The sequence below is a fragment of the Thermobia domestica genome, chromosome 5, assembly GCF_964235325.1.
Source record: "Thermobia domestica chromosome 5, izTheDome1.hap1.1, whole genome shotgun sequence".
Lineage (NCBI taxonomy): Eukaryota > Metazoa > Arthropoda > Insecta > Zygentoma > Lepismatidae > Thermobia > Thermobia domestica.
In genome coordinates this window covers 308,154,884-308,182,668 of record NC_137458.1, presented here as the reverse complement: position 1 = coordinate 308,182,668, position 27,785 = coordinate 308,154,884, and the positions used below count along the sequence as shown (strand labels likewise).

The 27,785-nt window shown below is 35.1% G+C and overlaps 1 protein-coding gene across 1 annotated transcript in view; it reads right to left on the bottom strand.

The window, feature by feature from the left end:
• Positions 1 to 428: 428 nt before the first annotated feature.
• The window catches only part of LOC145684946 (uncharacterized), a 43,730-nt gene continuing 16,373 nt past the window's right edge, over positions 429 to 27,785 (bottom strand). Inside the window, exon 2 of the mRNA XM_081757299.1 lies at positions 429 to 1,796. Coding sequence (XP_081613425.1) covers positions 974 to 1,796 — 823 coding nt within the window. The 3' untranslated portion in view covers positions 429 to 973. The remainder of the gene's footprint in view (positions 1,797 to 27,785) is intronic.

The window sequence follows — 27,785 nt, the reverse complement described above, 5'->3', positions numbered from 1 at the left end:
AACAAATAATCAGGAAGAACGTTTTGTCACTATATTAATATAAAGAAGTACGACGAATACTTAAATATGTAAGAAGAATCTTACTTTGGTGCAAAGCTAAGAAGTGAACAATAATCTTTTGAAAATGTAGCATTTCTTCGGAGTCAAGAAACTTCATCGTCAATTAGTTTCCTATATCTCCCCATTCCCCTTGTCATAATTACGCAGTGAAAGTCTCATCTCAGTGCGAATCATAAGTTTATAGTGCAAGTGATATCAAATATAAGGGCTATGTTTCTAGTGTTTTCATATAGTGTGCGAATATCTACGTTTACTATGCAAAGTTAAGTGTTTTAATTTTCATTATTTCGTTTATTTGATTGACTCAGTGCAACTTCTTTTGTTTGAGCGTTTAAGCTCTTTAAAGTAAAAAAACAGTGTGTGTTGGTAATATGTATATTTCTCATTCTACTCCGTATCTACATATATGCATATTTAATAAATAAAAAGGAAATACTTCATCTAAGGAAATACTATCGTCTTCATTCATGTGTGTATGAATCCCTGCGAGCATTCGGCTTGCCAGTTATGTATATGTATACGTACACATAAGCAAACGTAAATATAATCCAACCTGAATCTCAAAAGCATGAACGTTGCTCATGTCAAATCACTTGTTATACTTCAATATTATCAATCTGCGGCTGAAAAGAGTATGAGCCTGGACCAAAATTGTTATCAGCTGTTTTCCTAAGTAGTTCTTCGGAAGCCAGCACCCAAGGGAAACGGTAGGTAACATTCTTGTGTGCGTATTTTGCAATCAATTTTCGGGCTTTTATTTCGCCATTAATTCCAGGCTTTTTTACACGTGTTGTCGAACTTGAAATTTAACTAAGTCCCTTTCCACATTCTGGCTCTGTTGAGGTGTTTGACCTGTATGTACTAACATGTTCTTTGCTAAACTTGATTCCACAGTAAATACCTTTGCACATTCCTAGCATACATGTCTCTTACCAGTACGTATTAACATATGTCGTGCCAAACTTGACTTTTGACTATACTCTTTTCCACATTCTCGACATATATAAGCCTTTTCTCCTGTATGTATTACCGTATGCCTTGCCAAAGTTGTCTTTTGACTAAACCCTTTTCCACACTCTTGACATATGTGAGGTTTCTCCCCTGTATGTATTAGCAAGTGTTTTCTTAAATATGAATTTCGAGTAAAACTCCTTCCACACACTTGGCATGTGTGAGACTTTTCTCCTGTGTGGACGAAAATGTGTTCTGTCAAACCTGACCTTTGACTAAATTTCTTTCCACACACATGGCACTTGTGAGGCTTTTTTCCTGTGTGTACTAACATGTGTGTTTTCAAATATGAACTTCGACTAAATCCTTTTCCACACTCTGCGCATATGTGAGATTTCTCGCCTGTGTGAATTAACATGTGCATTGCCAAATTTGAACTTCGACTAAATCTCTTTCCACATTGTTGACAGATATGCGATTTCTCACCTGTATGTAGTAACATGTGTGCCCCCAAATTTGAACTTTGACTGAATCCTCTTCCACACTCTTTGCACGTGTAAGGTTTTGCTCCTGTATGTACCAACATATGTTTTTCCAAAGTTGATCTTTGAGCAAATCCCTTAGTACATTCTTGGCATTTGTAAGGTTTTGCACCTGTATGTATTAACTTGTGTTTTGCCAAATTTGACTTTTGACTAAATCCCTTTCCGCAATCTTGGCATTTGTGTAATTTTTTGCCTGTGTTTGTTAATATGTGCCCTACTAAATATGAACCATTATGACCCCTGTAACAAATTCAATAAATTAAAAAATGCAAATCTATGTAAATAATAAACATCTAAGAAATGCAAACGTTTTTATATAAAATAAAGCAACAAATATTCCATATAAAATTTGAGTCGTTCCCAGATCCTCGTAAATTCGATTTCTTTATCAACTGTTGTTTGTTTTTGGACTATTACATGCAATCTAGTAGAAATATGGAACAGTGAACTATCGCAGAGTTCCAATAAAAGTCTATTCTTCAAATAAGATGATATCCTGAGCTTGAATATCTCGAATTATACCTACATTTATATATACCATATTAGACTTAAGAACATTAGAAAATTTGTATGTTACAATATGGAATGAACATCTTATTAAAGATTGATTGATGGATTTTGAGTTCTACGTCCCGTTCAGCAGCGAGGCTTTATGAAAACATGGGCCTACTGACTAACGTGGAATGCGAACATGAGCTCCCGCCGGGAATCGAACTCGGGACTCCAGCACCAAAGGCAGGTAGGCTAACCGCTTAGCTACGGAGAAGCTCTGAATATCCTATTATTATAGGTGAAAATCGAGGTACGTTGTCACTGAATGTGTTTATGTATTATATCATCAATTTTTGTGCCAGAAACTTCAGTGATGCGAGAACAACTTGATTACAGATATCAGAGCTGTTGCTCTGAGGACCAACGAAGAAGGGCATTTTTGCGCAGCAGTGTTTTTAATACCGCCTCAATTCTTTGATACCTTAAATTTTAATCCATATTACAATGTTCGCGTCTATTGATATATACTGCATATACTTGGTTAGATGCGATGCATATTTAGGTGCTTTTTTCAAATATAGCCTCTTGGCTAACTGCCGGTTTCCAATTCCTTGCCATCTTTCATTTATTTGTAAGAAATATTTGATATGATTGCAGAATTCGAAGCTAAGTTTAGAATGACACCCATTTTCCCGTTCGTCTCTTAGCTTATTACTGGTAGTCGCTTATAGAATTTCCAAGTCTCATGCTGTAACTTTGCTAGTTTGCGACACTCAGAAATAATTGTGCTATTTTACGTTTGTGCTTAAGGTTATTCAGAACGTCCAAACAGTTTGTGTCTAAAACGATAGATGGCGCCACCGTCACCAATGTTAACATATACAACTAATAAAATTAAAACAATCAAATATAAAATAAACAGTTCAAAAATTAAGCAAAAACGGATATAATCTGGTTAATGGACGTTACAAAATCTAGGGAATGGTACGTGTCGATTTCAGATATTGTTATTAGTTTCATTGTTAGAGGCCACCATTGTTAAGTAAACAATCAACTTTATCTGCCGTACTTTCTACCAGAAACTGACCAAACTTTGCACACCCATTTAAGATTGAGATATCTAGGGAATGGTACGTGTGGATTCCACATATTGTTGTTAGTTTCATTGTTAGAGGCCACCATTGTTAAATAAACAATCAACTTTATCTGCCACACTTTCTACCACAAACTGACCAAACTTGGCATACCCATCGGATTACAACTGAGATATCTACTGAATGGTACCAGTCGATTTCACATATTGTTGTTAGTTTCATTGTTCGAGGCCGCCATTGTTAAATAAACAATCGTTGGATTTCTCCATTGTTAGATAAACAATCAACTTTATCTGCCATACTTTCTATCACAAACTAACCAAGCTTGGCACACTCATTTACGATTGAGATATCAATGGAATGGTACGTGTCGATTTCACCTATTGTTGTTACTTTCATTGTTAGAGGCCGCCAATGTTAAATGAACAATCAACTTTATCTGCCAATCTTCCTACCAGAAACTGGCCAAACCTTGCACACACATTTAAGATTAAAATATCTAGGGAAAGATATGTGTCGTTTTCTCATATTGTTGTTAGTTTCATTGTTGAAGATCACCATTGTTAAATAAACATTCGTTGGATTTCTCTATTGTTAAATAAACGATTAACTTTATCTGTCATAATTTCTACCACAAACTAAGCAAACTTTTCACACTTATGAACGATTGAGATATCTATGGAATGGTATGTATCGATTTCACATATTGTTGTTCTTTCATTGTTGAAGGCCACCATTGTTAAATAAACAATCTTTGGATTTCTAAATTGTTACATAAACAATCAACTTTATCTTACACTCTTTCTACCAAAAACTAATCAAATTTGGCGCACTCATTTACCATTGAGATATCTATGAAACGGTACGTGTCGATTTCACTTATTTTTGTTAGTTTCATTGTTAGAGGCCACCATTGTTAAATAAAAAATCAACTTTATGTGCCACACTTTTTAACAGAAACTGACCAAACTTTGCACACCCATTTAAGATTGAAATATCTAGGGAATGGTATGTGTCGATTTTACATATTGTTGTTAGTTTCGATGTTGAAGGCCACCATTGTTAAAGAAAGAATCAAGTTTTTCTGCCACACTTTCTACAACAACCTAAACAAAATTTTCAGACTCATTTAAGATTAAGATATCTATGGAACGATATGGGTCAATTTCACATATTGCTGATAGTTTCATTGTTAGAGGCCACCATTGTTAAATAAACAATTAACTTTATCTGCCATACTTTCTACCACAAACTGGCCAAACTTGGCACACCCATTTAAGATTGAAATATCTAGGCAATGGTACGTGTGGATTCCACATATTGTTGTTAGTTTCATTGTTGAAGACCACCATTGTTAAATACACAATCATTGGATTTCTCCATTATTAAATATACAGTCAACTTTATCTGTCATATTTTCTGCCACAAACTAACCAAACTTGGCACACTCAGTTACGATTGAGATATCAATAGAATGGTTCGTGCCGATTTCACACATTGTTGTTAGTTTCATTGTTAGAGGCCACCGTTGTTAAGTAAACAATCAACTTTATCTGCCGTACTTTCTACCAGAAAGTGAAGAAACTTTGCACACCCATTTAAGATTGAGATATCTAGGGAATGGTACGTGTGGATTCCACATAGTGTTGTTAGTTTCATTGTTGAAGGCCACCATTGTTAAATATACAATCAACTTTATCTGCCACACTTTCTACCACCAACTGACCAAACTTGGCATAGCCATCGGATTACAACTGAGATATCTAGGGAATGGTACCTGCCGATTTAACAAATTGTTGTTAGTTTCATTGTTATAGGCTACCATTGTTAAATAAACAATCAACTTTGTCATACGTTCTACCAGAAACTGACGAAATTTTGCACACAAATTTAAGTTTTAAATATCTAGGGAATGCTACGTGTCGATTTCATGTATTGTTAGTTTCGTCGCTGAAGACCACCATTGTTAAATACACAATCGATGGATTTCTAAATTGTTAAATAAACAAACAACTTTACCTGCCATACTTTCTACCACAAACTAACAAAACTTGGCACACTCATTTGCGATTAAGATGTCTATGGAATGGTACGTGTCGATTTCACATATTGTTGTTAGTTTTCTTGTTAGAGGAAACCATTATTAAATAAACAATCATCTTTATCAGCCATACTTTTTAGCAGAAACTGGCCAAACTTTGCATACCCATTTAAGATTGAAATATCTATGGAATGGTATGTGTCGATTTCACATATTGTTTTTGTTTCATTGTTGAAGATCACCATTGTTAAATAAACAATCATTGGATTTCTTCTTTGTTAAATAAACAATCAACTTTATCTTACATACTTTCTACCACAAACTAACCAAACTTTGCACACTCATTTAAGATTGAAATATCTAGGAAACAGTACGTGTTGATTCCACATATTGTTGTTAGTTTCATTGTTGAAGGCCACCATCGTTAAACAAAGAATCAACTTTGCTATATTTTGTACCAGAAACTGACCAAACTTGGCACACCCATCGGATTACCACTGAGTTATCTATGAAATGGTACTTGTCGATTTGAGTTGTTGTTAGTTTCATTGTTAGAGGCCACCATTGTTAAATAAACAATCAACTTTATCTGTCATACTTTCTACCAGAAACTAACGAAACTTTGCTTACCTATTTACGATTGAAATGTCTATGGAATGGTACATGCCGATTATCAAGGGCTAACAAGCCCTAGCCAAATTGTGTGTAATACGTCATTATGCTTGGGATCAAACGATAATTATTCGTGATCAAACGAGCTGGCCAAATTCCGATTGAATTTGTTTTCATTGTGGCTGTGGTGGAGGGGCTAACAAGTCATCGGTAAATGTTATTGTTCGGAAAATGGAATAGTGCAAAAAAATAAACATATTTCATTCAGAACTTTGTTGTGCCTGCTTTGTAACCAGTGTGAATTAGTTGTGTACCGCCAGATTTCTTTTCATTCTTTTTTCTTTTTTTTTTTTGTCTCAGGTGGAGCGGGATGGCCCCCTACAGCGTTCCTAGAATTACACTCTAAAAGCCCACAGTGTTCCTAGAGCTGCACTCTAAAATTCCCTCCCATATAACTGACCTTTGTTTCACAGCAGACACCTCACATTTGAACTCTGTTGAGATTCTGTGTAAGTTTGTCGGTTGTACGCACAAATTGAGAGTATAAACATGTATTAGGGAATGAGAAGTTCTCGAAATAAATTTGCAAGCTGAATATTTTTTCGCGACATAAGTGAAGAGTAATTGTATATCCTTGAAGAGTACCCTGGAGAGTAAGAAAACTCTAAGCAAAATAATCATTGAATAAATAGCAATGTAATCACAGTAATGTACATATGGCATGTTGTATTTCTACCAGATTGTCAGAGCACTAATTCTCTCATTTTTTAATGTGAGCGGTCTCGGTATTGAATCTCCAGAAGAACATTAAAAAAAAAGATGTATTTAGGTCTATTCCATTTTAAACAAACGAAATACGTTGCGTAAAAGAACTTTCCATGTTAAAATATTTGATGGGTAGAGTAGTTTGTGTGGGATTTGATTGTTATTGCATGTATCTATTGCATGCTGATTGGGTAGCTGGGAAGGCAGCCAAGATATTCATTCTGACGGTTGCAAGCCCGTGAAAATACAGAGTAACAGTTACTCCAAGGGAGTAGATAATAGATAAAAAAAAACTACCGTGGGGGAGAGAGCCGAAAAGAGTTTATAGTATGAAATTTTGTCCGCAACTAGGGAAGTTCCGCCAGGAACGCAGGATCACCTGTATATGGCTCTCATTGTTGAGACACTAAAATTTTTCAATTAATTGTATACGGAAGATAAACATTAATAAACTATTTTTATTTATTTACTTATTCCTCGGGGGGTAGTCTATCTCAGAAGATTACGATTAGCATAATTCTATGTTTCAGGGGTGCGCTTCCAATCCACCTCCCAGAGGCGGTTTTTGGGTGGGCGAACCGGACCTTGTCCTTAGGTCCACACATTAATTAAAGTATATGTAACACACATGTACGTATGTGTGTGTGTGTACGTATGATGTGTATATGTATGTATGCTAAATGTAAAATATTTTTGAACCAATGTTTCCAATCCAAATAATAGAGCCCCACGGCTCCAACTCGCCAAAAACAAATTCCGCCTGTGTCACCTTCTACACACAGCGGCTATGCCCATAGTATATTCTATGATAACAATTGACTGAATGTGCTTTTCAAGTTTCTAGCTCATTTTCTTGGAAAGATAATGCGTAAGACTCTCTTAGTGTTGCAACGAGACGAGACAGGACTCTTTGAAGAGAGACACGATACAATACGAAACGTTTCGTAAAACGTCTTGTCTCGTGTCTCGAAAAATACCAACACAGTTTCTGAATTTGCTTAAAAATTTATTAACTCGGAATAAATTATTTGCCTTCGAAATGTATACCATCTTTTATTATTTCAAATGATCCAAATGATTCAACGTTTCAAACCCTACAAAGAACAGGGAATACCTAAAGCACTTTTTAAAAATGATTCTTACAAACAGCTTTCACTTCCATTTTTCAATCGATTCAAGTTTAATTATTTTGTGATAGTGCTCCAGATTCAAATACAAATGTAAAGCGTTCATTGAGATCAGTGTTTCAGAAGATTTTATTCCGGGGGCTGGTGGAGATATCTACGTATAAAAATCCTTTAATAGAAGTACAAGTATGCGTAGAAGTGGCAATTTTATCAGTAACTAACTATTGTTTCATGGTCTTTCTCGTTCCGAACCAAGACAGAAACGTGTCAGCCTTTCTCGACACTGAGTTTCGAAAAAGATTCTGATTTGACAATAAAATTTATCTTTTTTATCCTTTTGTGCTGTTATTCGAAGATAAACCATTTTTTAAATGGGAAAGTTACATAGGCCTCCTTATTTGTTGAAGTGGCGCCAGGGGTTCTGAAAAAAGGATATCAGAATAAATGGGGAAATCTTGCCTTTCGTCTGTACTGACGGTATTGACAAATGTTCCTATCGAAGTAATTACGGGTTCAGTCGAAACTAAGCAGTCGTTGCTGGAGGATTGCAGTCGTGTTTTGTGTTGTGCTCTGTTAACCAAACTAGGTTAAAAGTTATAATTTTAACCACTTGGTTTAACAGCTCTTTTGTGGGCCTCAGCCTTTCTGGTGTTGCCACGAGACGAGACAGAACCATTCGATACGAGACGAGACGGACACATCTTTTCTAGACGAGACGACACAGCCAGAAGTCTCGTCTTGTCTCGTTTCGTCTCGTGGCAACACTAGACTCTCTAGATATATCAGTGCAAGGTATGACAACGTTCCTCACGGAGCACATGTTAGCTCTCAGCCTCTTTCTTTCACTGATGTTTGTTTACGTAGTAGATGAATATATAGAGAGTAACAAAAGGATGAGATATGCAGATTCTCCTGAAACCACATTAAAATTGTAGCAGTATTTGGAGCTTGTTATAAATGGATTTACCGGGGAACTAAAATAATTCTGGGAACTGATCATACAGTATTGATATAAATAAACATGGAAACAAGTAAATACAAAGAACTGAAATCGTGAATTGTTTTCAAAATACAGAAATCTCGAAGGAATATCTGTTTAGGCGGCTTTAATTGTAAAGGAATTTTGAATAAATTTGCATCCCCTGAATTCTTATACATAAAAAATAGAAATCTTTCTTTTAGCGTACGAATGAGATGCTTTAGGAAATTAGGTTAAGATAATTAAAATGATACTGTCCTTTGCAAAATTTAAGAGGAATACCATGATCGAAAAAGCATGAGTCAAACTATAAAGGCCAGTGGTAGCTTTTGCCATTTCTTACGACCACTATACGCACCTTATTGCGAAAAATTTATTCGTATTATAAAACCGATATCATTCAATAAATGTCAAATTTAACAGATCTTGAGAGATGAAATGACAAAAATTGTCATTACCTCTGTCGCATAAGATATTCTAGCTTTGTGACCCATGTTATTATATGACTTTCACGATAAGTGACAAGGAGAATATAAATCCCAAGTTCAAAACGTAAGGAAAGAAACCGGCTGTTTGCGCTTCAAATTATGAAAAATGTAACAAAATGGTTGAAATTATGATTTTGTATTTCTTTACGAGAAAGAAGAATAAAAATAAAAATTGGAGCAATTCTAATCATGTATGTATAAGTCCACTATCTTCTTCAAGTTACTAAACTAACTTCAAGTGTTTCAACCATTTTTGACACATAACTCGAAAACTTTTAGTGATATAAATAGCGAGAATACGTGGTTGATAATGAGCTTTTTAATTATGTCACAATACTTTTGAACTTTACCTTATGAGAAATGGCATATTCCAAAATTAATTCAGTACCACCCTAACCTGAATTTTACCAAGTGATTAGCGAAAGTGATACGGTGTGCATCGTCCAGGGATTAATTCCCGGTGTGGCACTCAAACATTTCTGTGTTGACCAAATATCGAGAGAAAAGTTGGGAAACTAAAAGATAGCGGACTTCAATCTAGACAGCCGGCGACGTTGGGTGTGGTTGTGCTTACTACTAACATAAGCCCGCTGCAGGCTCAGATCACAAGGGACTGTTGCGCCAGGATTATCTATCTATATCTATCTATCTATCTATCTATCTATCTATCTATCTATCTATCTATCTATATATATATATATATATATATATATATATATATATATATATTGGTGTTATTATTTTACCTTACATTCTCTCAGTAGCGTAAGTAAGGACGAATGGGCCTCCCCGCAAAAATGTTAAACGGACCCCCCCTCTTTCCACATTCATGAGTCACGTAAAATTTACAGAGAACAGTTTTGACTTTCTATGTTCTATCTAGTGAGTCACAACTTGCTCATATGCAAAAAATGCACATTATTATTATTATTATTATTATTATTATTATTATTATTATTATTATTATTATTATATTGTGCTATAGTTTTTGTCTATTCTGCTATACCAAATTCGAGAGTCTACGACATCCGACATTTTTAATGAGGTGTGGTCGTCCCACTTTTTGTTGTTTGGTTCGATGCTGGTTTCACTGTTCTTTTCCCATCTTTGAAATACATAAGCACGGCAGATCGCGAAAACTCGACAAGTCGCGTTGTTTCCGAAATGAAGCTCCCAGCCACTTAGTCACCCTGATATATCGTCGTCCTTCCCCATTCAAGGCACAAGCATCACACTGACTGATCGAATGAGATTCTTGTCGTGTTTGGCGCGTGGTTGTGTTATGCCTTGTAGCTCTTATCTCAGCCAGATGATTTCGTTCAAAAAGTAGCAAGTGGTCATAATGTTTTCGCTGGTCAGTAAAAGTTTTGTTGGCATTTAATTTACTAAATAATCGCTCAGGTGTTACCGTCTTCATAGGTAAAAATGAGATATAGTTGAAACATCACATAATTTTTAACATCTTAACATTATAAAGTTTAACTTCGAAACTGAAATGGGCCTCTTTCTGTTCTGGGCCTCTCAATGTTGCGGGCCCTGCAGGCCCTTTAGTTGCGCCACATCATTCTCTCTACTCAGAAGGATAGGGACAAATAGAAAAGTCAAAATTCATTTTGTCCATTTTTCATGCATCATACACTTCAGAAAAAAAATCATATAATACTGATATGTAAGAAAATATTAGTATTGTTTGTCTGTTTTCTGTATACAAAGAACCATTTAGGTTCTTTTTATCTCATATTCTGGTAATAATCAAAAAAAGAAAAGAGTTTCATGTGATAAACGTACGAAAGATAATTTGTCAACGCGATGTGAATGACGTTCTCTGCAACATAATTCCCGTTTTTCGTACAAAACTCTATTCCTACCCGCAAAAAGAAAAAAATTATGTTACTCATCAATGGTTGAGGTTTTGCCCTGCGGCTGAACAACACTGCTTGTATAAATAGACTCTGACTAACTGCAGGTGCACGAAAAAAAAAAACTGTTGGATTCCTCTCCCCGCCCACTTCAATTGTGGATATCCTGGACACATTCAAACTGAGCGGTACGATCTTTCAGTTCTTCCCAGTAGAGGTACCAGCAGTGATTGCTAAATGAAAAAGTGAGCATCTGGTGGCGAAAAGGCGAAGTGCTCGGACAAGGGGGAGTTCACAGGAACCTTAACACACAGAATTTAAGTTTGTAATAGTTTGATGCGTTGTCATCCGGGGAAAACAAAATTCTATACTGTGTTCGGAGCCGTGTTACTGGTGAGTTTATCACACAATGTTTCCCAAGTTTATCTGGATCGTCAAAAACTTACATAGTTATCTTGTGTTATTTTAAAAGTAAAAAGGGTGTTCAAAATAAATGCTGGAAAGAAGGAAGGTTAAAAATATACATAAAAAATTGTCACCTAACGAGTCTCTCTTGTTATAGAGAAAGGAAACTTAGCACATAATTTTATTAGTTAAAATGAACTCTCACATGCACCAGTGTTTTAGGAAACACTGTATTTAAAAGAGGAGGAGGATCAATCTGCATATTATTTCTCAGTACACAAACTTGACTTTCAGCTTATTTGACATTGGCTTATGAAGCGGTTGAATCGCTTGAGTTTACATTTTGCACTCCAGTCAGCACTCTCCCTCAACGAGAACTTCCATTTTTACTTTATTGTTATTAGAATGAGGTAATATAAGTAAAGAGACAGGTTTAAATTGCACGCCTAAAACAGAGTATCTGACGAGTGGATAATGTTCGGAAAATGAAATTTGAAATATAAAATCTTTACTGAAATCCAGTGGGCAAGTGATCTACGTCTTCACAAATGAAAACGGTCAATTTAGTAGTCTTTTATATGTATAAAGTTAGCATATATCATATCATTACATAAAATTAATATATCATGTACTGTATCCATGACGCAATATGTGACGCAGTTTTCTGATCACAAGTGTGTTAGCACACAAGAAATTTTGAAAAACTACGTTTTCATCCGGATGTCATGAAATGTTATTCATCTGTGAATACATACATCTGAAACATAACACATAGTCTTCTTTCGATATTTCAACATGTACTAAGTCTTAGACTGGAGGAGGTGTCGTAGGATAGGCCTTAAAAAATTTTTTCAGGCTAAGCATTTTCATCACTTTTCTTCTAAACAATGTCATCTACCCGTTCATAAAAGAATACTTACGTAAGTGGAGCAATCTATTTCTTGGGGGAAATAGGTTATCATAAAATAAGTATCGCTGTTTAGAGAATTCTGGAGACGTAACCACTTGACAGAATTCAAACAAACTTGGTAGGAGTATATTTGGGAACATGCAGAAGAGATTGGTGTAGAAAATGAAAAATTAGTCCCAAGTTTCGCCAACAAAGGGAATTGTGGCACTGTACAACACCAAACAAGTGCAGCGTGGAAGAAAGACATTAGTGATGCGAAACGATAAGAAATGTGTGGTGCAATTACTTCTCCTGTGGGTCTCGTGGCATTGATTATCAATGCTATTAATACCGGCGTGGTCAGTGGCTACGAGAAGGGGGTTTGAGCTGAGTCGTCCCTTTGAAATTCTTGGATATCTTAAAAAACGAAATTAAGTGTTAGTCTTTCCAGTGTCCATAAAATACAAGCTCCTTCCAAAATTCCAGGAAAAGGTTAGTGTCAAATCTCGCGTCCAAAGGTTATTGTGTTTCTCTTCAGTATTAAGTACGGTAAATGTGGTATGGAAGACATGATATTATAAATATTCAATCAAAGAAAGACCTTATTTATGACCCCGTGCGACGCGTGACATTGATTTGTACTCCTATTGATAACCCCATAGTGTAGTGATGTGTTGTGGGCGATGATGACAATGTCGGGTTCTGCCCAAAACCAGGTTTTTGACCTGAAGATCCCTGGGAAGACAACCCCTGGTGACTAGTACCGTATGAGATAATGATGACGTTCTTAGCACGGCACCTACAGGTTAATATAGGATCCGACTCACGTGTTTCTTCACCCGAAAACGAACCCAGAACCTCTTGGTGAGAAGGCAAATAGCGTGGGAAGAAATAAGAAGCCAATACCGGGTAACCATTAATTCACTTCTGGCACATAGAGCGCTCAAACCCGAATCACTGAAACACATGCAGGTGTGAGTAAGGAGTTGGAGAGGTAATTACAGCCTTTCTTATCATTTCGCATCACTAATGTCATTTTTCTTCCATGCTGCACTTATTAGCGTTGTACAGCGCAACTACCTCTGGTGGCGAAAATTGAAGCTAATTTTATTTTCTACACCATTCGCTTCTGCATGTTCCCAAATATATTTCTACCAAGTTTGGTTGCATTCTGTCAAGTGGGTACTTCTCCAGAGTTCTCTGAACAGCGATACTTATTTTGTGACAACCTGCTATGTCTAAGAATCACATTTCCTTCCTGCGTAATTCACATTCATAGTAGCTGTTTCATTCCCGCGTTACTACACTAGAATATATACGTGACAAGACTTAGCGGACACTCTTCACTAACTATAGCTACGTAGTTTTAAGAGCTTTATGCATGATATAACTTTTTTAAACATATGCTGGAGGAAATAAAATTTAAATAATACTATATGCCTAACTGTTGTAATGAACATTGAACATTTATAAACCCTTACAATGCCGAAACTAGAAAAGAAATTTACATTTGAAATAAACCTTTAGGAAATATTTTCTTTTACCACCTTTACCAAGATATTCTGAAAATAGTACACATTTGTTTATATTGTCAGTTAAAATCAATTTTCTTTTTAGAAGTGCGTATTGAAACTGCTCAACATTTCATTTCAGTAACAAGTACGATCGAGAACCTGTACATATCTTGAACTATGGGAAATTACGCGTGAGTTTACTTTTACGTGTATATAGTGAATTATATTTGAAATTCAAAGTTGAAATTAAGTAGTGGTCTTCTGGACATACTCTTTCAGAGGTCGCACCCTAGTGATTTGATGTATGTTTTGCTGGTTACAAGCAGGTAAACGACTTATGGTGTATATATTCACGAAAGTATGAATGAAGGCCAAAAGGAGTTAAATATCTGCAACAGACCCGACCTTCACTTGAAGATTTCATAGTAATTTTTGCTATGTAATTTTAACAGCACATGTTAAACACTGAAGAAAATAAATTATATACTTCACCGTTAAAATTTAATATAATTCGGTAATTCGGTAATACACTCATTCACCCTACGATTAACCCAACGCGATGGTTCATAACCTCGGAAATAAAACGTCTCTACTGGGTATCATCCTGAACTAAGTCAAGCCACCCTGGATTCAAATCACCCACTTTCATAGGATCCTGTTGTATCATAATCGTTTGTCGTTTTAGACCTATCAACCGTCCTAGTTTTTTTTTTCATAAGAATTTTACGGTTCATCATGCGTATTACTGACGCAATCGATGCACCCCACCCGTCTTAGACATTTGGATTTTATTATTTGTATAATGACATGCGTTCACTTCCTATAGTAAGGATTAACTTTACTTTCTTTTAGGCCACTTGAAACTAAGTAACTTACACAAAATTAAGTTTTTGAATTCATTAGTCTTCTTTCCTGCGTGTTAACCATGCAAATAATTCGATAGCCTGGACTTGTAACAATGTTGTGTTACCCAGTTTTATTGAGGGTAACACAGGAAGGAAAGTAAAACTTTCATCAATACGGTCTTGCATGTGAATTGTTTACAGTTGAGGTGATATCTTGGAATATGATTAACAGATAATTTCTCCTTCCTAGTCAATTGCAAGATATGTTCACACCCCGCACGTCAAAAAATAAAGCCGTAGTTGCGTGATTAGTTTTTTACAATTGTTTACACCAACAATTATCACTCACATTAATTGCTTCATATCCAAAGCAAATTTCTTCTACGACGTGACATCAGTGGTATCAAATTTAGAATTTTAGAAACCAGTAAACTTTGGTGATACGAATATCAATAAAAGTTTATTGAACGGAAGGAAACTAATGATTCATGCATTAAGGAAAACATCATTTTATACCAAATAACTTTGATCCAAACGGGAATCGAACTAATAACCTTACGCTTGTATTGTTGGTACTTTAGCACTAAGCTTATAATCTTGCTTTCATTTACAGCTAGTTGCACAGGGATAGAAGCGGACAAGTATGGCATACATAGGAAAATAAGGTGACGCAAGTGTTGCAAAATATTTGTTACATTACTACAATTTTCTAATCTATGACTGATAGTTATAATCTCGTTTAATATATTACAAAAGCTATCATTACCAATACTAAAGTTAAAAAAGTGAAAGCCGTTTCATAGTGTGAAACTGACTTCCCAATTATAAGAATTCAACAACCAAATTTGAAGGAGTACATCTGTAACAACTGGATGAAGTAGAGTAACAAGATCAAAGACACAACCTGTTCCTTACACGCTGAATCCATGTCAAAAAGCTATAACTAGCTATCCCTTACTCTTTTTCTTTGGAGAAAAATGTTCAGCAAATCGTTAATTTGAAGCACTTTTCATTTGAACAGGAAGTTAAAGAAGAAGAGAGAACCCATCATTGGCACGCTGAAGCGATCCTGCCTCTAAAAAGGTTCTTCCCCTCTCTTAGTTTTTCTCTTTGAGGATCTGATATCAGAACTACTAATAAATTCAAAAACTTTCGTTTCCGATATAGTGATGTGGGCGACTGAGAAGTTGTATCCATTTTAAATACCATTTGTCAATATCTATTCCGATTTCTGTTGTGGTGATACCTCTTGAAAGCAGAATCGATAATGTGAACAGAGGGTTGGTATAAAAGATGGAACATATTCTTGTCAAACTAAATCAATTATAAACGAATTTAAATATGTTTTACCGTTTTTCCTGTATAAGAATAAGTATTGAAACTGTTAATAATAGCAACTTTGAACCCCTTTCTGTTTTGGTAGAGTGTTGTCGACAGTTACGCTATCTTGTCTTGAGATGCTGAATCGTTTCTAAAACAAAAGCTCTTCTCTATTTGTTACAGTTTCCGTTCTACATCGATAACAGTTGAAACCGGAAATGGGTATTTTAATCACTTCCGGTTTGAACAGCTTGAAAGGGAAAATAGAACGTTTCCTTGACAAGCTGACTCGATTGTAGAAAACCACATTTTGTTACCTTTTACCATTTTCGTTCTATGAAATTCAGTACTGAAACCGGAAGTAAGAGTAACTTTGAACCAGTTCTGCTTACGGTATAATGCCGAGTAGTCGTGATTTGTTGAGATGCTGAATCGTTTGCAGAAAATGCTTCTCGCTATCTATTACCGATTTTGTTCTGTGACCATAAAAACTGAAACTGGAAATGGTTAATTCTAACTTGAGTTTGAATTTCATCGGAGGAAATGACCATATTGTTTGAATGCCGACTCAATTAAAAGAAACGGCAAATTCATATTTGCTCTAAGAAAATCAGTATTGAAATTGGAAGTAATAGTAAATTTGAACTACTGATTTTGTGATAATGTCGTTGATAGTTATTATCTATTGTATTGAGACGCTCAATCGTTGGCAGAAAACTGCTTCTCCTCATACATTACCGTTTTTGTTTCATGGCAAAATCTGACAAATATGTAGGAATGGGAAGTAAGATTAATTTGAACCATGCTCGCTTCTGGCGGAGTGCTGTGGATACTCACGATATATAAATCCTGAATACTTTTCAGTAAGCCGCTTTGCGCTGCTACTATTTTCGTTTTGTTGTGATAAATGTTAAAACCGGAAATGACTAATTGGAGCAATTTACGCTTGAGTAGAGGGGTAACGGAGGAGTAACCTAATCTTAGGAATCATCTTAGGAATCTGAATTGACTGTAAGAAACCGTATCTCGATCTCTCTTTCCGTCCTTACTCTATACAAATCAGTATTGAAATCGGAAATATATTTTAACAACTTCCTGTTCTAGCAGTTTGTTAACAATAGTCATGTTGTCTTTGATGCCGAACTGCTCGTTAAAAGGAGTTTCCTTCCTATGTGTTTCCGTTCTTTAGCAATAAATGTTCAAACCGGAAATGAGTAGTTTTTACCATTATTGGTTAGAGTAAAACTTCAATGCAGAAGATTGAATTTATACTTGAAATTCTACATCGATTGCAAAACGCTACTTCCTGATATCTTTTACCGTTTTTTCTGTTCTGCGGAAATCAATATTGAAACCCGAAGTTTAAATGTGAAATGTTTCGGTATCGACGGAATAGTGTAAAAAGCAGCGGTATGTGCTCTTGAGACGCCGAATTCTTGGCAACGAATTGCTTCTTCTTATCTGTTACTGTTTTTGTTCTACGGCGATAAACGTTGAAAGTGGTATTGAAGCCGTCGGCAATAGCAAATTTGAACAGTAGTCGGTTTTGTCAGAGTTGTAGACATTCATGATGTCTACAGACAGAATCGTTTGCTTACAATCACTTCTCATTTTCCGTTACCATTTCTTTCTATGGCAATAAAGGTTGAACATAAAATGAGCAATTTCAACAAACCTTGGTTTGAGTACAAGGCTTACTGGCGAAATGGAATATCTTCTTGGAATGCTTAAATAATTATTAGAAACAAGATCTTGGAAGCATTTAATGTTTATACTCTGCAGTATCAGTTTTGAAACAGGACATGATACGTTTGAACTAGCTTTGGTTTCGGTAGAATATATCAGATAATCTTGAACGTTCTTTTAAAACAGTGAATCGTTTGCAAAAACCGCTTCTCGGAATATTAACACTTTCGTTCTATGGCGATAAACGTTGAAATTGGAAATGGCTAATTTGAACCACTTAAGGTTTGAATCGAGTTTTAACAGAAGAGGTGGAACCTATTTTTTGTACGCCGAACGGAGTGTAAGAACACGTTTCTCGATATTTTTAAAAATAATTTTAACTTTGATACTTAATTACAAACGGACGGACGGAGAAAGGTGTTCTACAAGTCTTCCGTCACTTATGCACAGGATACTCAAAAATCTAGAAACCTGCGTTAAGTTTCATACACATTATAAACAGTAACATACTACATATAGTTTAAAAAAATTAGCCGTGATATGCTAAATTCTGAACCAGTTCTTGTATGCCCGTTTTAAAATGCAATGTAAAAAATTTTTGGATGTTCAAGTGAAACTAATAAAAATTTTAACGCACACACTTTCTATTTGTTATAGAGATAATAAGAAATAGAACATTTTTGAGAAAGTTGCTAGCACATTATGACTGGCTGACACTTGATTTGACGGAGTGTTTGCGTCTAGAAAGTCTACGCCACTGGCACTGACAGTGAATAAAAGGTTTAGCTGGACATCAGAAACACGCAGTAATCTGTGCCAAAGGCAGACAATGCAATGCTGTGTAACGAACGTGCTAAAGTGTTGTTCTACCTTTTGTGCAAACCTATCTTTACCTATCCACCGCTAACACATGGTCACTAAAATTGAAAGAAATATTTTTAATAAATGTGAACAGACAGAATTTGATTTTGAAAGAAAGATACGAAAGTGTAAACATATATAATAATAATACCTGACTTTACCTAACCTACCTAAAATATGGTCATATATTCTAAGTATATACGAAAACTTTAGAAAGCAAATATTAATAATACATATGAACATATAGAAATATATTTTGAGAGGAAAACTTGCTCCTGGCGTAACTCCAACCCACGCCTTTTTATTCCAGGCGTCAACGCATTAACTGTCAGACCACCGAGTCAACATTGCAAATATTAGTTTGTCCTTGGATTCACAGAGCAAAAAGACGAAACTGTAGTAAGGTGATATCAAACCCTGTTAATTAATTCGTAAAAAAAAACTGCGTGTGAAACAAGAATAACCTCTTAAAGACCACATTCTGATTGGAGGTATAATCGACACTGTCGAAAGGAACACAAGTGAAAAGATACAAAGCCACACTTAGCCTTTACTAACCAATTATCACCAATTTAAGATAATCTACGAAAACTGCAAGAAAGTAATTACTAGTAACAAATATGAACATACAAAAATGTGTTTTCAAAGTAAGAAATAACTTGTAAAAGCCGACATTTGAATCTGGCATGTTTCATTGAACAAGCCCACACGTTACCAACGTTTTCAAGTCAGAGCTTGCAAATCGCATGTTGAAGGCTTTATTTATATTGTAGGTGGATTACTTAAACAAGCTACGAGATGTCACTCACGCGTGAATTACTGGTGCAATAGGTCTGTTAATAGTTTTGAGCCAGGTGGACACACATTTTGGGGAGTTAATAGATAGTCTGTGTTAATCATGAAATTCATTGGATATTTAAGTTATACTTCTAATATCTAACCAGTATCATTATTATCGACTATATTTGTAAAAGCTACTTCCTCTATTTCTTCCTCACGTAACAATTTAAATGCCTTATATGGTAGATCCGTAGGCCATCCATACAGATTCTTTGTGCCTAAAAATACATTATGTAGGAATCTTCTTTATTCTCATTTTAAACTTGCATATATATTATTTGCTTTTGCGTATCTTTTACAACATTAACTAATTCCACCAGTCAGAGCTCTCTATTTTCAGGCCCACATCGTAATCTGTTGATAAATTTAATTATATATTTGTAATATTTAAGATTGCATCCCAAGCTAAACGTGGTGCTGTGCCATAAGCCTTAAGGCATGTTTCTCTAAAATTCTCAAACACATCTGCTGATAACACATCAATTTTTAGATAGAAATCACGATATGAAAGTAGATTGTTAATTTTATAGTTTCCCATACTTTATTTGCGTTCTCATATTCTTCATCACAAATATCTGAGTTTGTAAGAATTTTGAACAATGCTTCTCTTGGTGGTAGATTTCCATTCGTAAACTTGTTCCGGTCATTAAGAAGTGGTAAGGATAAGCAGCAGCTTCTATTAAAAGTATAAATTACCCTACATCTGGTTAGAAATGTTCTGTACGAATTATTTGTTCCCTTGTTAGGTTTTATGATAATTTGACTAAGCTACATGCGGTAAATTTAAATGAATCTCTAAGTTTTAATTTGAGAGTTCCAACATTTTCACTGAATGATATATAACGCTGTTTATTCATTATCAGTATCAAATCTATTTTTCTTATTACTCCTAGCTCTTTACAAGTAAGTGGAAATCATATCCTTTTATGAATAACCACTAGCACAAACTTTGGTACTTTATCTTTTAAATTACAATTATTACATATTGCAGCTGCAAATTTTCCAGTTATGTGATCACGATTTTTTACTTCATGATTTTTAAAGTATATTCTACTTTGCAGTAATAACAATGTCTCGATTTATTGAATTCCTTTACCTGTTTAGGTGTTAAAAGCAATTTGCTATTTTGTTAATATATTTGATTTTTTTGGCTTCTATCTTAACTTTGTAATAAATTTTAAAGCGGCATCTATATTAATATATATAATTGGATCTGTTTTAGTTACATCAATTTTTACAACATAATAATCGAAGCCGAATGGCATATGTTGTTCTATGTTTTTGTATATGATTCATTTTCCGGATTACACTTTACAACCCACAACCTTGGGCAGCAAACTTTCAAAATCAGCATAAATCAAAAATGGCATTTCTATTTCAGCAACTACGTGAGCAGAAAAATATTTCTCATGTTTATCTTATGCATTTTGTGTTTAAAAGTATAACAAACATCTATCACATAAATCTTTTCGAGCTCTATATTTAATCATTTGCTACTAACTAATCTACTGACGTCTTTAATCCATCAAAATTGTGTTTTCTTTTCTTTTTTTAATTTTGAGTATTATATGAAATGTACACATATATTTTTCGTGTATGTAAATACATTAATACATATATATCGAGTCTTATTTCTATTTTTGGAATGCCACTTAGTTTTACAGGAAAAGCAATATCTTTTATCTTTTCTTCCTTGTCTATAAAAACATGCATATATTTTATGGTCGTTGTAGATTTTTTATACACGATGTAATGCAGAAAAAATTGAATATAAAAACGTTTTTCAACTTTGTTGTTTTCGTAAGTGAAGCTTGTTTGCTTTTAACTACATCAGATAGTTCTATATACGATGGGCCTGTAAATGATGCAAATTTATGAAGTGCTAACTCTAGAAACACATTCTAAGCATATTAAATGTAAGGCTGAATCACTCAGATTAATAAAAAGTACAGTATCGCTTTTGATAAGTGAAAAATAAACTGATTCGCTGAAGTCTTTACACAAGTGAACAGTCCTCTGCACGTTGTTTCATCACACACTTCGCTACTTTTTTCCAAAGCATTCTTCCACTGAGGGTTTTGTCGTTACACGTCAGGTGACATTGTAAGAAAGAGTGTAACGAAGCTAGCAGCGTATATCTGAATCTTTAATCTCATGTGCTTTTTTATTTTATTTTAAGGATTTTAGTGTATAAATGACGACTACTGGCGTAGTAACGACCGTTGATGTTTTTTCCCAATGTTTGAAAATCTTTGGTAATACTATAGATAAGAAAGATTATTCTAAAAATATTAACATTAATGAAAAACAATTAGAACTGTTAAAGAATTTAGACGTTGTTGCTAAAAAAAAGAATTTCATTAATATCATAGAGTTGTTTCAAATATTAGTGAGAAGAAATTAGAACTATTAAATAATTTAGACCATGTTAGCATAAGACAATATAAGAGAACCCAATTAGAAAGCAATATAAATTTCACAATGTATTAAAAACATTAGAAGACACATATATAAAGATGGTGAAAACTCGTTAAAAAATATTTTGAAATCATGAAGAAACATAGTGTTAAATTAATTATTCAGACAGAGAGTAGAAGTTTATTATATCGATTGAGAACTAAAAATGATGAAAATCCAATTTTCAGAATATTTAATTTATTTCACAGTTATAAAATTCTTTATAATGAAAAATTAAGCATATAGAATCAAGTCTGGATAGACACTGTCTAAATATATTTTTAAACAATATGCTAGTTGAACATTTTCCTATTAACATTAAAAAGAATGAAGTAATTGTTTCAAGCAGATAAAAATTAAGGTATTGAAAAAAGAAAATTATTGTATGTTATTATGTAAGTATCAAGAGAAGTCTACAAAAGTATAATATTGAATATTGCTAAGAAAGGTATTGATGTTATATGGCAAGCTGATCTTGTGGAAATGGATAGTGGTGTTGTAAAAGTTATTTCTAAAGTTGACAAAGGTTATAAATTTACTAACGATAATTTTTTTTTTCTAAATACGTGGTTGCTGTTCCTGTTAAAGATAAGAGTGGAAAAAGTGTTACAAAAGAGTTTGAATCAGCATTAAATGTTAGAAACCCTAATAATTTAAAAGTGATAAAGGTAAAGAATTTTACAAAGACTAAGGAGTTGATGAAGGAATATAATATCAATCATTACTGAACTTACCGGTATAGTGGTAAAAATAGGAAGACAGAGAAAGGAGGCAAAGGGAAACGCAGATTGTTTATCCTTACGCGTTAAAATTTCGTCCGTGTTTATGCTTTCACTGCCTCTGTATGATGCATATTTTTATATCCGTTTGTTTTGCATTAATTTCTATCTCTCAGAAGTCAGTGTGAATGGAATTTGTACTTGGTATTTTGTGTTTCTCCAAGCGATGTTGAACTATTCATTTTTCTTGCTCCAAACATAAGAATATCCTGGCATGTCATGTTTAGGGGAATGTTTGTATTATCATGTTGGATGTCGAGCTATCCGGCATACACCGAAACAATTCTACTGGAGAAGAGAACTGTTATTAATTGAAACTTCAACCTCTACAAACTTTAGTCGTTACCTGTACTAGAACAAGTAATTAAAAATTGAGGTAGAAACAAAAAACTAGCAAAAGTTTTAGAAACAATTGGAAAAATTCAATTAGTTAAAGCTGGACGCAATTGTCGAAAGAAAATGGCAAATAGACTGGGAAAATTCATCTAAAGAAGACAAATTGAAATAACGTATTCTGATAACTAAAATAAGGAAAGAAAGAAGAGAATTAAACACAGAAATTTGGTCGCTTTAAATCCTACATTATTAATTAAATATTGAATGTAATCGAACATGTTATTGCAGGCTAGACCAAAGGCAAAACAAATGACAACTTTATGATTGTTAGTAATAAACTAAAACGTAAGGCATAGGATAATATCAGAAAGAATTATATAATATTAAATACATTTCTGGACTTAGATAAACATATACTACAGAATATGTCAAGAAGAATACAACTAAAACGAGAAAGAAGTCATATTTTACCTTTTTACAAACTACAGAGCTTTATAGGTAAAAAGACGTGGGAATCTGATAGGCTTAAAATTAAGTTTCCCGGAAATAACCTGCAACAGTTAAACCGCACTTTGTTTTTGTGCTAATGATCGTTATAATATAAGTGTGTGATTGCAGATATGTTTGTGTTTAGAGTGGCAACAAATCAAATGGAAAATAGGACAAAACACAAGAAAATGATGTTTGGAATAGAGATAGAAAGCGAAGAACAAACTTTTACAAGCTATTTCTGTTGATTGTCAGCACTATCCCATTATAATCAGATTTTATCCTATCTATTTTAACTCGATACTAATGTCAATTAATCGCGAAGAATTCATTGAAACAATAACATATTTTTAAAAAAATGAAAACGAAGAGAACCTAGTTTTCTATATTGACTTCCAACTATTTTATATATTTCCATGTTTATAATGCACATCTTTTTAAAGTATTTTAAAAAAATTAAAAAAAAAACGAAATATAGAAAAAAAGAGGGAGAACAGGAATGAATTAGTTTCAAATATCATGCAAAAACTAAAATGCGTAACTATAAAATGCTGCGTTGTAGCTAACCGAAGAAGGGAGATAAAGGAAATCTAGAAAGAAAATATAAATAAAGAATATCAGGTTTGATAATGGAAAGTATTGTAACTTGTAATGCATAGGCTTAAAAGTAGCACCCAAAGAGTATTGTATGTCTTTTAAGCCACCTGCTTATGCCTATCCAACAAATATCAGCAAGCAATTTTTTCTTTCTTTTTTGTAAATTTCGAGTATTTTGGGAACCTGTAATTGCAAAACTGGCTTCGAAATCAATCTGAGCTTTCCACCTTTTTGACTCACTGGTGATACTATTTTGAATATGAAAACTAACTGCAATTTGTAAGGATCCATTTGTCAACTTGTTGATTTTATATGGAATAGGTCAGCACTTCCATCCCGCCTTTCGGATAGAAGTTTCATAATGACATGAGAAATTGCACTTCAAAGTTGCTTAGCATTCTTCGTTGCACAATGTCTATAAGGGGATGGGATGCCTCAGTGGTAGAGCATTCACATCTGGTGTATAGGGCTCTTGGCTCGACACCAGCTCGCGCCAAGTAAGCTTTGTTGTAGAGAAACACCATGTGCGTGAGTTTCCTTGGATTCTCCCATTTCCTCCCACTTTCTTCATTTTACCAGTTTATTCATTTTTCATCATTACCGTGAAATTTAGTATAGCCGGCATAATCGTGGGACGTAAAATATTTCATTTTATTTCAATGATGTTTATAAATGCATGATTTTATGAGAAAAATTAATTAATGTAAGTTGCCTATTAAAACTTATTTTCCGCTTATATTGTTTCATGCACGGGAGAATTTAAGCAATGATCCAATGAGAAGATTAGGAGCTTGAGAGTGAAAGCATCTAAGACAGACGAGCAGGTTATGAAGCCAGAAACACTATTTACAGTTTCCTTAAATATCAATTTTCTAACACACTTTATGTTTCCATATATTTTCCCGTACTTTAATTCGCAACTTTTCACGATTCCATATATTTTTCACACTATTTTCAATAATATACCGCCAACATATGTTTTTTCTAGCATCAACTAGTACTGTCATGTAACTGACACTTGACATATTTTATACTGCCTTTCTATACTGGTCCATGTTTTGTGCACGTGAAGATGAAAACGCTGAGGTGTTCTATGTAAAACAAACCTCTAGGAAATGGACCCTTACATAATTAATAAATTTGTACTGATAATATTCTTAATCTGAACTGTAGAGGGGCAAATTAAAAACAAACAAACAACGCTTCGCTGATATTTTATGAGAAAAGTTAGCACCGCATAATTAAAATTGAGATTAAGTTTGCTTAAATATCGATTTATAGTGATCGTTTCTCTTAAAACGAAACCTGCACAGAAGAATATAGTATGGTGTATAATATACCGTTTTTAAAGGTACTAATATTCTTTCTCGAAAAGATACTTTATGGTTATTTTTTAAATCTGAATCTACAGGGTGGCGCGTATTGTATCTACCAACTTCAAATGAAAATACAAAGGTGTGTTATGCAAGTTTTAATGCAAAACTGTTATGGAATATAAGTATATGGACTGGCAATTTGTACACTGTACAACACTTGTCGAAGGAGCTCACTAAACTTTAAAAATAACGTCCTGTAAATGTCCGCCTTTTTCCTGGATGCACTGCTGCAGGCGACGTGGGAAGGCATTCATCACACGCATTAACGTATACTGTGGAATGGAACTTATCACATGACGAATGGCAGTCTTCAGTTCGTCAATTGTCTTCACGCGATTGGCAAAGACCCTTTCCTTAACATATCCCCAGAGGAAGTAATCAGGAGCTGTTAAATCTGGGGAACGGGATGGCCATGAGACATCGCCAAATCGGGATATCACGCGGTTTGGAAATGTTTCTCTGAGTATAGACATACTTTGGCGTGCCGTGTGTGCCGTAGCACCGTCTTGCTGGAAATAAACGTTATTGATCACACCCCTTTCCTGCAATTCCGGAATGAGAAACGTCTGTAACATATGGCAGTAGCGGTCGGAATTTACAGTTGTTGCATGTCCGGCGTCATCCTCAAAAAAATAGGGACCAATAATGCCACACATTCCAACTGCACACCATACCACAACTTTTGGGCTACCTTGAGGCTTTTCATGTAATGAACGAGGATTCTCCTGAGACCAATACCGGAAGTTTTGCTTATTAACATACCCAGTCAGGTGGAAGATTGCTTCATCGGACATCAAAAGTTGTTGGAGGAACAGTGGATCTCGGTTAATCAACTCAAGAATGTTCTGGCAGTTATTGAGTCTGTTTTCCTTATCAATGGCTCTCAACTCTTGTACCACCTGCAGTTTATACGGATGGAACTTCAAATCACCCAGCAAACGACCCAATGAACGTCGTGTCAAATGTAATGTTCGTGCATGTCGCCGTGCTGAACGTTTGGGACTGCGTTCCATCGCTACGCGCACTCGTTCCAAGTTTACATTTGTTCGAACACTTCGTCCACGACCTGGTGATTTCCGGTTCACAACACTACCTGTGGCCCGCCACTGTCTCACCCATCTCAGAATACTGTGTCTCTCGGGTATAGCAACATGGCGATCATCACTGTTTCGTCGCAGTGCCCGCTGAGCCTCACTGACAGAACCGGTTCGGATAAAGGCTTCCACCGCCGCAATTCGCGTCTGCACAGACCACCGCTCCATGGTAAACTAATTGCCAGAGGCCCTGCTATTCAGTGCCGTAAGCATGCGCAGCATTCGTACGCGCATTTGATCAGGGTTGCCAACTGCAACTGGTAGATACAATACGCGCCACCCTGTATTTTTAATCTACTGTAGGTAACACTGTTAAACTTGGTTTTTGTCATAAGTATCTGAACAGTGAATCAGAGTATCTGAATAGTGTTCTCAGGAAAGTCGAGGGTGCTAAATTCGAAAATGAAATTAGTCTTTGTCTATCGGGCTCTGTTTTTTAGTGACAGGTTACCTCTATATTGAGTCGTTGAAAATCGGTAAAAACGCTGCATGTGGTTTCATTCTGCCATGCCTGAATTTAAGTAACTTGCAGATTTATAGTTTGAAATGAAGTTCAGGAAAAAGTGAGATAAAATGGAGAAAATTGCAAGAAACTCCGATGCGTGCCCTTGAGGTCAAAAAACACCCTTCAGGAAATGAGTGAGCTTTGGCAAAATTGCCGATGAATCACATTCAATCACATAGAATTGCACTGTGGTTCTTGCCACCTGTGTCGCAGCATTGTGAGTTTTGGTTGAAAATGAAATGAAGCGAAATCTTTAAGTTTTACGTCCCACGGTTATGCCGGGTAGGCTAAAGGAGACGGTGATGATGAGAGATGAGTGAAATGAAGAAAGTGGGAGGAAACAGGAGAACCAAGAGAAAACTCACGAGCACGTTGTTTGTAAACCACAGTCCACACGGGGCGAGCTGAGATCGAACCAGGGACCCCAAGCACCGGAGGACAACGCTCTACCACTGAGCCACCGCGTCTCCCCTGAGTTTTGGTTGAGTGGGAAGTGGTTGCATATTTTTCTAGGTTAGTGAAATTTGAGTGCCGTTTTCATTCAGAAGAAAATGCGTCGTACCTGTGCCAATAATGCAAGTTCTGTTACTTATAACTGTGGAGGTGAGTCCCAGGTCGCAAAAACGACAATTGACCAAGCTCGTAAAGTGCAACAATCTTTATTTCGGGTGTAAGTTTGGCGACAAAGACAAGAAATGATCCTCTGCATATGTGTTTGACATGTGATAGACACCTAACAGGCTAAGAAAACGGTCCACAACATATTACGTTCGCTGTTC